This window comes from Vulpes lagopus, chromosome 9, assembly GCF_018345385.1.
Source record: "Vulpes lagopus strain Blue_001 chromosome 9, ASM1834538v1, whole genome shotgun sequence".
NCBI classification, from domain to species: Eukaryota; Metazoa; Chordata; class Mammalia; order Carnivora; family Canidae; genus Vulpes; species Vulpes lagopus.
Window position 1 is genome coordinate 399674 of NC_054832.1, and position 13166 is coordinate 412839.

General features: G+C 64.5%; 1 protein-coding gene across 1 annotated transcript; it reads left to right on the plus strand.

Moving 5' to 3' along the window:
- Positions 1–553: 553 nt before the first annotated feature.
- On the plus strand, positions 554–12387 carry LOC121498713 (cysteine and histidine-rich protein 1). The gene is made up of 4 exons (XM_041768819.1): positions 554–1153; positions 8891–9129; positions 9824–10035; positions 11627–12387. The coding sequence occupies exons 1-4, from the start codon at positions 776–778 to the stop codon at positions 12016–12018; spliced, it is 1221 nt and encodes a 406-aa protein (XP_041624753.1). The 5' UTR covers positions 554–775; the 3' UTR covers positions 12019–12387.
- The last annotated feature ends 779 nt before the right edge of the window (positions 12388–13166 follow it).

The window sequence follows — 13166 nt, forward strand, 5'->3', positions numbered from 1 at the left end:
CTGGCCTGTGCAAGGCACGTCCTGATGTCCCCAAACCCTCACGCTCCTCACCGGACCCCTCTTCCGTTCCCAACCCCGGGATTAGGCAGAACGGTGGTTTAAATTCGGGGTCCAGGGCCCTTTCTCGGGGAGTATCTCTGCTTGCGTGCCGTGGAAGCAACGGCCGCCAGCTGGTCCGGCAGCAGAGGGGCGGGAGCGGCCGGCGGGGTTCTCGGGCGAGCCAGGCCACAGCGCCGCGCACGCAGACCTCCGTGTTGCGGGACAAAGGCGCACGCACACCTCCCACGGGTGGCCCTCGGCTCGGGGGCCGCACCCTAGAGGACCGGAAGCGGCGCGCACGCCCCCATCCCCAGGACTTCCCCGCCCCGGGCGCGCGCCCCTCCGCAGGCCGCCGGGGGCCCCGCCTCCTTCCTGCCCACTTTCTGCAGGGGCGGGCCCTCGGGCGTCCCTGCGCGCCCATTGGCCCCGGCGGACGTGCCGTCTAGCCCCGAGCGGCGCTCCCATTGGCCCCGCGCGGTCACGTGATGGGGAGGCCGAGGGGGCGGCGGCGGCGGCGGGGGGGGGCGCGCAGCGAAAACAAAGATGGCGGCCGCGCCGGGGTCGGTGGCCGCGGCGGCTTCGGGGCGACGCGCGGGCCGGACCCACTGAGGCGGCGGCGCAGGGAGCGGGGCTGCGGGGTCGCGGCGGCGGCGAGAGGGCGGCGGGAGCGCGCGGCGCCCCTAACCTCCAGCCGCGGGTGCGCGCCGGCACCCGCCCGCCGGGCCGACCGGCCGCGATGTCCGGCGCGGAGGAGGCCGGCGGGGGCGGGCCGGCCGCGGGGCCCGCGGGCGCCGTGCCGGCCGGGGCCGGGGTCGGCGCCGGGGTCGGGGTCGGGGCCGGGCCGGGGGCGGCCGCGGGGCCGGCGGCGGCGGCGGCGCTGGGCGAGGCGGCGGGGCCCGGGCTCCCGGACGAGGCGGGCCTGGCCGGCGCCCGGCAGCTGCAGGAGGCGGCCGGCGACCCCGACGCGCCGCCCAAGAAGCGGCTGCGGGCGGCCGAGGCGGCCGAGGCGGCGGCGGCGGCGGCGGCGGCGGGCAGCGGGAAGCTGGAGGAGCGGCTCTACTCGGTGCTGTGCTGCACCGTCTGCCTGGACCTGCCCAAGGCCTCCGTGTACCAGGTAGGGCCGCCGGCCCGACCCCGACCCCGCCCGGCCGCAGCCCCGCCGCGGCCGCCCCCTCCCCGCGCCCCGGCCCTCGGAGCCGGCTGAGCCCCGGGCCGGCAGGCGGGTCCTGGCGTCTGTTGGGGAGCTCTCCTCTCGCCTCCTCTCCGCGACCAGCTTCTTTCCCAGCCTCGCTTCCCTTGTTTCTCGACTCGAATGTTATTTCTCCGCTTTGTTTTTCAGCCTTCTCCGCTGCCCCAGCTCAGCGCTCCCCAGCCCACCCTCTGAGTTGGCCCCGAGGAAGCTGGTGACAGACGCCCCCCCATACACCCCCCAGAGTCGGCTCCCCTCACTCTGCATCCCTGGGTTCGGGGGATCCTGGTGCTCCCCCTTCACTCTCAAGAGCTTCTTCTCTATTCTTTTAGCAGCCACACCCCCGAGAGCTGTCTTGAAGCTTCTCTCCTATACCTTCTGTCTCCCAATTGAAAGAATCCTCCTTTCCTTTCATTTTGGAAGAACATTGAAGGGATTTGATCACGTTTTGTCCCTCCCGTCGTTCCTGGTCTGGATGAACCACCTGCATCGAGCCCCACGGTCTGGGTCCCTTCTCTCTTCCCAGCCTGGCCTCGTGCTGTGTGGTCCAGATACGCTATGTCCTAAGTTAGATTCCCTCCCATCCCGCCTGACCCACACCAGGCCCGGCTTCTTAGGCTACCAGCACTCCAGGAGGTGTGTCCACCCCCCTTCTCCCAGGTGAGGGTCCAGAATAGTGGCTGGACCCAGTCCTTAACCAGCCAGAGCCATCAGAGAGGGCACTTGGCCCCGGTGGGCCTGCCATTGCATCACGAGCAGCAGGGGCCACACGCTGGCCCAGGGCCATTTGCAGTGTGCTGCCCTCTTTGTTCATCTGTGTCTCCACCTCATCCTCTGACCGGGATACTCCTTCTTCGCAGTGCCCCTGTGAGGGCTAGAACACATTCGCGATCACCTTTCTTTGCACTTTTGGGAGTTGGTCGCGGCTGCTGGGGCCTTGTTTTCCTGCTGTTACTCTGACTGGGGGCAGTGGGTGAGAGGGCCGTTGTTGTAGTAAGCAGTACGAAGCTAACCTGGGTTGCCGCTTCCCCAGCCTGTAGGTCTCCAGGTCCTTTCCTACTTTGGCATGAACTAGCTTAGGAGGACCCTGGTGTGCCCAGGTAACAGAGGAGGGAGGAGGCATTGGCAGGGGAGTGGGTTGAGTTCTCTGGGTGGAGGATACTGGCTCTCAGCCTACCCTGGTGAGAGGCCCTTGCTCAGGAACACCGCAGGTCTTCTGACCCCACTGGGGGAATGCTTCCCATAGCCCCTCGGCCTTGGAGGTACTACCCTCAGGAGTTGTGTCCTCTCCAGTCCCCTTTTTCCTTGCCAGTGATCTTTTGATCCTCTCAGGTAGAAGAACTTTTCCTTCCTTGGGTCTTAAATGAGAGCCCAAACAGCCATGCTAATGATGGGTGGGAGGAGGGCCCCAGGGGAATTTGGGGGAGTCTCCCATCCTGTGTGTTAGACCTGGACCTGGCATGATGATATGATGACAGGCCACATGGTGCCGCCTCCTGGTCCACTCAGCACAGAGCCGAAGCTCTGCCTCTGGCCAGAGCCACTGTGATGGGGCCTCTGAGCCTGGCTGGTTCAAACCGGCCCGCACTGTGCTGGGAGCTGAGCTCTGTCCTGGGCGGGCTGAAGGCAGGCAGCTAAGCAGCTGTGACGGATAGAGTGAAGGAGCTGAGGCAGCCCGACCTGTGGCCCTCCCCTGGCCTAGTGGGCTCTGCTGAGCAGCTGCCCTGGAAACAGGCCTGCTAAGCAAGGAGAGTGAGGCTAAGCTGTGGGCTCTGGCACTGGCCCCCTGCTCCACCTCCATCCTTCCCAAGTGACAGCTAGGCCTTGGTAGGGAGTTGTTTCCCTCTCATCTCTAGAGGCCTGGAGAATGCTCTAGAACATGTTATCAGTGGTGGACCCCTTGGCTCTAGAAAGGTTGACCAGAGACCTTCCACGGGTCAGCATTTGCTTTGGAAGCCATGCCATGGGTCAGGAGCACACTTGGCAGGATGCATAGCAGTGCCCATGAGGGGCCAGGGAGATGAGCCAGAGGAAGGAGGGAAGGCTTCTTGGTGACTCCCTGCCGCATACAACCCTGGATGGGGACATTAAGGGTAGGGGTTGGGGTGGGCCTGGAGGCCTGGGCTGTTACCTGGTTGCATCTGAGCTGGGTTTGCTCCCAGGAGGATTTGGTCAGCGAGTGGCATCAGTCCTACACACGCTGTCTCGCAACAGGCGGACACACGGCTTCCTGTGTGTCCCTGGTTGGGGCCTGTTATTAGCCATCACCTCGTGGCCTGGGCTCAGCCCCTCCGTTTCTGTTGCCTCCTTTGGTAAGCCGTGTTGACTAGCCATTTCCGGTGAGCTGGTGTTGGGCACGTCATACGTTCTGTTCTCCCGACCCACCAGGACGCATGGTTTGGGGCAGGCACCAGGTGGTGCCCAGCTCTGGGGTGAGGAGAGTAACCAGTGGCCGTGCTGAGTCCTGTGCACTGTGCCTGCCTGAGCCTGGGGGACAAATCCTTGTGTCTCGAGTCGGCTGAGCGTACCGTAACTTGAGAGCTTGCCCTGTGGCCACCAGACCCCACCTGTGCGCTGCCAGGGGAGCCTCGGTGGTGGCAAGAGCTCACCTCCAACAGACTTGCCCTCGTTCCCAAGTCTGAGCGCCTGGCTCCGCACAGCTGGCTCTCCCACACATCTGGCATGCCGAGCCACACACCTGGGCTGGGGAACTTGCTTTGGTGTAAGAGCAAGATGCTCATGCAAATGGTTTCCCCCGTGGCCTACTTTACACAGGTCAGGCCAGGGACAGTAGGTACGGCAGGTGCTTTGATGTTCTCTGCGGGCGTTGGGTGTGTCCCTGGTGACTGGCCTGACGGGGTTTGGAGCCACTCGCCAGAGTTGCAGGCAGGCACCGAGGTCGGGGCAGGAGGGCTGGAGTGAGTTGCAGCCAGGACACTCACGCGGGGCGGGCAACAGGTGTGTGCGTAGATGCAGACTGCGGCTCCGGGGCAGGGTGCCGGGTGCCTTGCGCGTGTGAGTGCCTTCTGTGGGGGAGGCACAGCCTTGGTGGTGCCTGGAGCAGTGCACGTGTAGCTCCCCCGCCCCCACCATGTTCTCAGCCCGAGAAGTTTCCTGTGATCCCCGTCGGGGTGAAGGAATAGTCAGGGGTCTCAGGATGTGGCCCCCAGCTGGCTTTCTGGCCTGGCACTCGCGGCCTCAGACCTGCCCCCAGCACGTTGCTCCTGTGCCTCTTCTGCCCGGCTGCCGTCTCCCACCCCTCCTCCTCTTCCAGGGCCCCACAGAGGCAGCGGCTCCGTGCTACAGGATGCTTGTCCTCACTTGACTGGGGCACTTGCCCGTTTCTGCCCTGTGGGGCTGGGTGTAGCTTGCTGTGCCTCTCACCCCTGGGGTCTCCTGTCTCCACCAGGACTCGGGCCCTGGCACAAGGAAACTGGTTACTTGATTGGCGTCACATTGGTAAAAAGCCTAGGAAGCAGGGGTAGGCCCGTCTCTGCCCAGGCCTGGCCGCATGGTCGCAGGCCTGGGGAAGCCTCCAGTGGTTGTCCGCGTGCCCGGTGCTGCAGGCTCTGTTCCCGCTGATCTTTAAGGAATCCCCCATGGGGCTGCCCATCCAGCTGGCCTGGGATCTTCCCTAGTCCTGCCTCATGCTTTGGGCTGAGAAAGGTAGCAGAGTAGAGCTGCAGAGGTGTGTCTGCTTCTCTAAAACGAGCATTGAGAGGAGGTTTCTGAGCTCTGGCTGTGTGCGAAGCTGGGTTTTTGTGTGGTGGCTACTTGTCATTTGAGTTGCCTTTTGATCCAGGGAGTATCTACATCCGAGCAAGAACGTGGCTATGGGATTGATTGGTTCCCATCTGGGTCCTAGGTCTTGAGGTGTGACACCAGGACTTCAAACCCGAAACCTGGTGGAGTGTTAGGGCCTGGCTTTACCCAAAACAGCTGCATCCCTTGGACGCTGTGAGGTTCGTTCTTTCTTTCTTTTCTTTTTTCCTTCCTTTCTTCCTTCTTTCTTTCTGATTTATTTATTTATTCATGAGAGACAGAGAGACAGGCAGAAACGCAGGCAGAGGGAAAAGCAGGCTCCTCACAGAGAGCCCAATGTGGGACTTGCTCCCAGGACCCCAGGATCATGACCCGGGCGGAAGGCAGGTACCCAACCGCTGAGCCCCCCAGGTGTCCCTGTGAGGTCCTTTCTTAAGCCCCTTGAATAAAGGGATTGAGGAGACCTCAGGCCAAACCGGGGGGACACGGGGTGCCTGCAGCCCTGATGGGCATGGTGAGGGGGGCCTCCAGCTGGGCTGAGCAGCAGGTTTGGGGTTAGTGCCTTAGTTGTGCTTTGGAGGCTGGGCTGCTCACATGGGCCTAGGTGCCAAGCCTTCCCGGAGCCCCCGGCACCTGAGGGGTCCGTGCACTCCAGGCTTAAGAGAGGGCCTAAAAGGCCGATTGGCCGAGGCTTGGTTTCCAGGAGTTGGGGAGGAAGGTATTTTCTAAGTCTCTCTTACGGCCCAAGGCCTGGGATCAGGGCTCCTCCTTGTGAGGTTGGACGGTACATTCAGCGCCCCTGTCACCCAGGGGGAAGCTGGCCTGGGTGCGTGTGAGCTGCCTGTGGCCAGACGGGGTTGCTGGGTGGTGTCCTCAGAGGACAGGTACAAATGCCCGCTCCTGGGCCATTTGCAGGGGGTTTGGGGGCTATTGCTGTGGCTTGGGTGGGACTGGAGGGTCCACGGGTGAGGGAGGGGCGTTTGCTGAAATCACATGCCTGTGCCAGGAGTCTCCTCTGAGGCCTTGCAGGTGGCAGCCCTGTGATGGCCGTGGTGGGTTTTCTTCTGCTCCTGTCATGTGCAGGGGGCTGAGCTTGCTGTCATACGTGTTGTCTCACCTCACCCCTTCAGCACATGATGAGGCTAGTCCTCTCCCTGTCACTTCTTGTGCCTGAGGAAAGTGAGGCCCAGAGAGGGAAGCAAGAAGCCCAGGTCATGCTGCTGGTGACCTGTAGGCTAGAGGTCAGACCAGCATCTGTCGGGGGAAGCCCTGCAGCGTTCTGTGTTGGGCTGCCCTCTTCCTGCCCCCCTCCCATCAGGATCTTCCTGGCTGGGTGGGCGCTGCAGGGGTTGTTTCTTGGGGTACCTGGGCTCTTGGAGAATTGGCTCTAGCATGCCGAGTGGGGCATTCTGGCCTGCCCTAGCTGTCCATCAGAGGCTTGTGCCCAGCTTGTGGCTGCGCAGACCAGGGGAGGTGCGGTCCAGCCCGGCTGCCGAGGACACTGCTCTGTGTTACCGTGTGGCCAGGCCTGCATGTGGAGTCAGAGTCGTGCTCGGGAGGTCAAGGAGGACCTGGGTAGCAGGGAGGGCTCTGGGGCTTGGTAACCCACCCTGCTGTGGACAGACCAGCTGGGCCCAGACTAGCCACCTGGTTTTTACCCAAGAACATCCCTTGGCTAACCATGAGGTGCTGGCTGCATGTGGACGTCCGCTCGTCCCTTGGCTGGGCCAGCAGCACTCTGCAGCGTCTTGCTGGCTCACTGTCTTTCGACTTAAGAACGGAGCTGTTGGCCTAAGGGGCAGTGACCTGCGTCCCTCAGAGAAGGGCAAGAGTCCTACTGCTCCACGGTGCCCTGTCACCTACGGCTCAGGAGGAGCGGGTGGGAGCTGGCCTGGGAGCTTGGAGGTTCCCGCAGCCCCCGGGGAATAGGAAGAGACCTGCTGGCAGGAGTGTGCAGGCCGGCTCTCTGCGCCCCAGCAGTGGACTCTGAGGGCGGTGCTGGGAGGTAGGCAGCCATGTGCTTGGCCCCCTTGGTGTGCCTCAGGAGCGTCTCGGACTCCATGTGAGTCCCTCGCCCTCAGCCCACACCCTGCTGCTCTGCCTTGACGCAGATGAAGCCAGGTGCGTTCCGTTGCTGTTCCGCTCAGGCAAGTGGTGGCCACGCTGGTTGTGGCTTTGCTTCCAAGGGGAACCCTGAAGTCTCCTCCATGAATAAGTAGTTAGATGAGCGTGAGCACTGTCCCTTGATGCCTCCCTCGAGCTGCAGCAGTCTTCCCTCAGGCTGTGGTTTGAGAGCCTCGGGCCCTCGGTCAGTGCCTCCCGCCGGGTGGAAGGGGCCTATGGTGTCTGTGCCCTCCCCTCCCCTCACGGCGTCTCTGGCTTCTCCATCCACCCCTGGGGGTGACAGGAGAGGCGTCCTGGGAGCAGGCCCCAGTGCAGCCCGGCGGCCTCTGGGATCCCCCCCAGCCAGCCCGTGTGTCCGGAGCTGGCACTGCCCCCCTGCAAACCTGAGCCCAGCCAGCTCCCCTTCTCATCTTGCACACTTTAATTTTTGGCCTGACTTAGGAATTGAGATTTCAGTACAGATTGTGCCGTGTGCGTGCACATGGCTTCTGTCCTCAGCACGTCAGTCCCATCGCCCAGAAGACTCCGGGCCCAGCACCCCATGTGACGGGCTCAGTTCAGGGGACGCAGACCCCTGAGCTGATGGGACAGCAGTTGGTGTTTATGAGCGTCCCACGGGTGTGACTGTGGCCGGGCAGAGGCGTGTGCTGCGCTGCGTGCCCCTCGGAAGCGTTCTGGACCTCAAGGGGAGCCTGCGGCCCAATGGCTCTCTGGAGGGGTGCCACAGCGGGCGAGCCTGGGCCAGCTGCCGGCGAGGCCTGTGACAGCGCCATGTGCCCGTTCACCCTCGGCTGGCTGTGGGAGGGTTCCAAGTGAAAGTCCAGCTGCCCTGAGTGGAACGCCCTGTGCCCCCCGCCCCCCACGGCCTTCCCTAACCTCTGCCTCTGCAGGGTTTGACCAGCCAGGGCCGGGCCTGGGGAGCTACGTCTGCCCAAGGCTTTGCCCTCGTACGTCTCCTTTCTCCGTGGGCCTCCTTCCCCGCAGCCCGTGTAGTTCTCTGAACATCACCCAGTGGGAACTCGAGAGGCAGGTGTGGAACCAGAGACCCGAGACAGGAGCAGAGACTGTCACAGGCGCAAGGCTCCCAGCAGGGCAGGGTGCTGACACGCAGTGTCTGGGCCTCAGAGCCGCGGGGTCAGAAGGGGAGGGGCCTCCCTCCTGCTGCCCGTAGCCCTGTAGCGCCCGTTCTCCGGGCCTGCGCAGGGCACACACACCCTTGACCCAGGCCAGCTAGGCCGCCCTGCCTGCCACGCTCTGGGCCACTAGCTTTTAGGAAAGTCCCTGCAGGAAGCCAGCCTCACTGGGCGGGTGGCAGCTGTCTCTCACCTGTGCTGGCCAGGGAGGGCTGGGTCGTCTGAGCAAGGTCCCCAGCCCCCGCACGGGGAGCAGCGTCCGCTGCCCACGTGACAGCTGCCGGCTAGGTGCCGGGAGCCCGCATCCCCGCAGGCGTCCCAAAATCAGGGCCTCTGGCGGCTCCTGAGACAGTCCCTGGCTCCAAGCCCCAGTGTGGCCAAACCGGTCACCGCCAGCGGGCCCGCCTCAGTGCGGATCCGCGACATCTGCAAGCCGCCGAGGGCCGCTTTGAGTCACCTCCCTCTCCGCAGGAACCCCCCTGGCCGTGGGCCTCCTGAGCGGTGGCCCCGTCTGCCGAACAGCAGCGTGCCCGCACCTGTCCTGGCCAGCAGGCCCTCCTGCTGCGGCCAGCGGCCCGGCCGGCGCGTGCGTGTGTGCACGTCCTGCAGGTCTGTGAGCTCATCTCCCTTTCCTTCTTCGCAGTGTACTAACGGTCACTTGATGTGCGCTGGCTGTTTTATCCACCTACTAGCAGATGCCCGGCTGAAGGAGGAGCAGGCCACGTGCCCTAACTGTCGTTGTGAGATCAGTAAGAGCCTCTGCTGCCGCAACCTGGCTGTGGAGAAAGCCGTGAGCGAGCTGCCCTCCGAGTGTGGCTTCTGCCTGCGTCAGTTTCCCCGCTCCCTCCTGGAGAGGCACCAGAAGGAGGAGTGCCAGGACAGGTAACCTCCTGGGGGCCCAGGATGGGGCTGGCGAGGCCCGGAGCGCCGCCTACTCTGCTTGGTCCCTGCTGCCTGGCCTGGCCTTGGCTCCTGCACACCTAGCCCAGTGACAACCCGGAGTTCCCTCAGGGGCCAGGGTGGAGCTGCTCGGGGCCCAGGCCTGGGGCGGGGGGGTGGTGGGCAGGCAGGAGTGGGCCGCAGAGCGCCGGGCGCTTGGATCTGGACCCAGCGGCTGTTGGGACATCGCCCTGGCTCTCCAGGGCTTTCTGGCTGTGTGGTGGCCTCGTAGACCTGGCTGTCCTTGGCATCCTTGAGCCCAGGAGAGCATGGCAAGCTCCGGGAGCTCGGTGCGAAGCTGCATGGGCACCCCGACCCGGTCCCTGCCCGTGGAGTCAGGCCACTGAGACTTGCATAGGGTCCAAGATCACGGTCAGTGACCACTGTTTTCAAGCAAGAGAATCCTCACAGCAAAGGGTGTAGGTGGCGTGCGTCTTCAGAGCTCTCGTGCGCTGCTTTCCTGTCTCCCACACACACTCTGACCCCTTCCTGGGGCTGGCACGTGGTGAACATGTCCTTCGAGGGGTAACCTGTGTACGGGCAGGGGACCGAGCAGAGGCCCACCCTGGAGGACCGCTGGGCAGAGCCACCTGCCACAGGGCACAGGCCGTGACCACGGTGCTCACCTCCTCCCCAGGGTGACCCAGTGCAAATATAAGCGCATCGGCTGCCCGTGGCATGGCCCTTTCCACGAGCTGACGGTGCATGAGGCTGCATGTGCCCACCCAACCAAGACGGGCAATGAGCTGATGGAGATTCTGGATGAGATGGACCAGAGCCACCGCAAGGAGATGCAGCTCTACAACAGCATCTTTAGCCTGCTCAGCTTTGAGAAGATCGGTTACACAGGTGAGGCGCCCCGCCGCCCACTGCATGCCACACAGGCTGGGGGGGGGTGGTGGTGGCTGGGAGCCTGGGGAGCTGTGGGCTCTGAGCCGTGGGCACGGGCCCTGCTGGATGGCCAGGCTCTGGACAAGCTTTGGTGAATGGGAGGACACCTTGGGGGAGAAGACGTGCCAGAGGCCAAGCAGGGGAGGGGCCGGGGCAGGACCCCAGGGGCACCTGCATGGCTCTCAGAGGCCCTCTCACCTGTCCTCCCCTCCCTGGCCCTGCCACCCTAACAAGGTGGCATCCCGCTGCGTGGGGCTGCACAGCCCTTGGGACAGTCAGTGTCTAAGCAGAAGGTGGGTGTGTTTTGGAGGGTCCGGCAGCTAGGGGCCTGCCCTGCGGAGCCAAAGGCAAGAAGAGCACTCAGCACAGCCGGTCCTGCCTGCAGGCACTGACTGCAGTGGCCACGGGCCTCCTGAGGCCATCAAGAAGATGCTCAGGGGCAGGGCTCCTGAATGAGCTGAGGGTGCTCCGCTCAAAATGCAGAGCTGGGAGTGGACGCCCGGGGACGGGCAGGCTGGAGCACGCCCAGGCCCACTGGATCCCGTGGGCTCTCCTGGCCCCGGCCACTGCCTTTGGACACGCTGGGGAGCAGGAAGCAGGCCAGGGCCTGGTCCAGACACAGAGAACAGCGAGAAGCACCTGCTGCCACTGGGGCCACTGAGGGAGACCGCGGCCCTCTACGGCTCGGCCCACACCAGGCAGCCGGCTCAAAGCGTCAAGGGCGGGCGCAGGCAACCAGTCACACCACGCTGCCTGGACCGGGCCTGGCTAGGTGTGGGCCCGCAGGGGCCTGAGAGGCGAAGGGCCCCGCAGCCTCAGCAGCAGAAGGCCGTGGGCCCTGGTTAGTTGCAGCCTCAGCTGCCCCGGTGGGCGCCATGGCACAAACGGTCCAGGCCTCGCCTCGTGGGTCTGGGCGGGCTGAGGCATCGTGATCGTGGCAGTGGCCGGGCGGGGATCCCCGTCCACACAGGAAGGACTGGCCGCCTCCGTGGAGGGACTCGTGGGCCGTGGGCCCCGGGCTGTGCTGAGAGAACTGTGTGACAGCACAGGAGCCCAGCACCGGGCCACATGCCCGCGCTCTGCCTCGTGCCCCGGCAGGCTCCCGTGCCACGTGCCTGCCCACCCGGTGCCGCCGGCTTTCCTGGCAGCTCTGTATCAGAACCAATAAAGTGCACTTGTTCTCAGAACGCATCCTGTCTGTGTGTCTGCTTACCCACGCCCCTGGGTGGGCCTCCCTGTGCCTGGGCTGGGCCCTGGGGGAGGCAAGGAGGGCGGCTGGCGAGGGTCGGGCCACTCACTTCTCTCAGCCTCTGGACTCCCTGCAGCTAACGCGTGTCACTTCTGTTTGTAGTTGTTTCCCTAAAGCTTGTGTGCGCCTCCATTTGCCATAATTGCGTTTGATTTGCCTTGTGACAAGTAGAGCACGCTGTGTCCTCCTGGTAAGTGGCCTTCCTCCCTGGCTGAGCCTGTATCCTCGGCCTCCGGAAGGCGCCGCCGCCCGCCCCGCCCGCACTGACTGCCGGCTCTCCCGGCCTGTCTGTCTCCACAGAGGTCCAGTTTCGGCCCTACCGCACGGATGACTTCATCACGCGCCTGTACTACGAGACGCCGAGGTTCACGGTGCTGAACCAGACGTGGGTCCTGAAGGCGCGCGTGAACGACTCCGAGCGTAACCCCAACCTGTCGTGCAAGCGCACGCTCTCCTTCCAGCTCCTCCTCAAGAGCAAGGTCACGGCGCCCCTGGAGTGCTCCTTCCTGCTGCTCAAGGGCCCGTACGATGACGTCAAGATCAGCCCCGTCATCTACCACTTCGTCTTCACCAATGAGAGCAACGAGACGGACTACGTACCACTGCCCATCGTCGACTCCGTGGAGTGCAACAAGCTGCTAGCCGCCAAGAACATCAACCTGCGGCTCTTCCTGTTCCAGATACAGAAGTAGGCGGCGCCGCTGGGCTGCCCCCGCCGCCCGGCAGTGGCTTCACAGTGCTATCTGACCATTTTAGCCAAGGAGAAGGAACAAACGCGAACATTGGGAAAGTCTGCATGCGTGTGCGAAGGTGTGAGCGCTCACACCTCGCCCTCCGCCCCGCCTCCCCTGTCCCGGGCACCGGAGGCCGGGCCACCTGCAGAGGAGACGGTGGCTCAGGGACACAGCAGGGCTAAGCCCAGCGGCCGTGCCCCGGCCCCCACGCGCGGTGAGGCGCACCGTCTGCTCTGGGCCGTGCGCGGCCCCTGGGCCGGGCTCGGGGAGCACGCTGACTTCAGACGGCATATTTGATTGCAATTAAAAAGGCACCCTTGTTTCCTACTTTCTGTTTTGTTTGAGGGAAAGGCGTAGCTGCGATTGGACTTCGGGGGAGCTGTGGTTTGGCCTGGGGGTCCGAGCCCGGAGGTCCTTGTTACCACACCTGCACGCACAGCCGCACGGGCTGTGGCCTCCCTCCCGGGCCGGGCCGGTCCTGCGGCGGCCCCAGCGCACCCCCCCGCCCCGCCGCCGGCTGCTGCAGGGAGGCAGGACGCGGCCGCACCCGCGCTCAGCAGATGCTTCGGAATGCAGGGGGACCTCCTGTCTCTTCCCAGGAAAACACTTAAACTCTTTACAGGCTCTTCTAGAAGTTGAAAAGTTTAGCGAGAGGATCTATTTTCTGTATTCAGCCTTGAGGGCACAGCACCCTCAGCCTGTGCGGGAAGCCGTGGGCGCCGCTGGCGACGAGCGGGCCTGGCAGTGAGGGTCGTGGGGGCCGGACGGCCCCACGCTGCAGCCTGGGGTGGTCCTGGGGCAGCCTCCACGCCCGCTGGAAGGGGGATCGTGGCCCCCCTCCTGTCTTAGGAGGCACGGCTTCTGCGATAGGCTTCTGTCGCTTAAATACCAAAGAACCATTTCCTCTGCCCCTGGCCTGGCCTACCCCAGGCTTCAGAGCAGTCCCCCCCGCCCCCGCCCCGCCCTGTCCCCAGCCGCCTGGCCCCCCATTTCCCCGGGCCCTGTAGGCTCCGCAGGGTCCCTCCGGAGCTGGAGTCACTGGGTGGAGTGAAAGCCTTGCCCTGGTGTCTAGCCCAGGCGGTGGCCCTTGAGCCACTTCTCCCCGC

Bases quoted from the DNA above. Each gene is read 5' to 3' on its own strand.
- LOC121498713 (XM_041768819.1), top strand. From the start codon at position 776: ATGTCCGGCGCGGAGGAGGCCGGCGGGGGCGGGCCGGCCGCGGGGCCC. The intron at 9,130-9,823 runs GTAACCTCCTGG...CCTCCTCCCCAG, and splicing joins AAGGAGGAGTGCCAGGACAG to GGTGACCCAGTGCAAATATA. The intron at 10,036-11,626 runs GTGAGGCGCCCC...CTGTCTCCACAG, and splicing joins TGAGAAGATCGGTTACACAG to AGGTCCAGTTTCGGCCCTAC.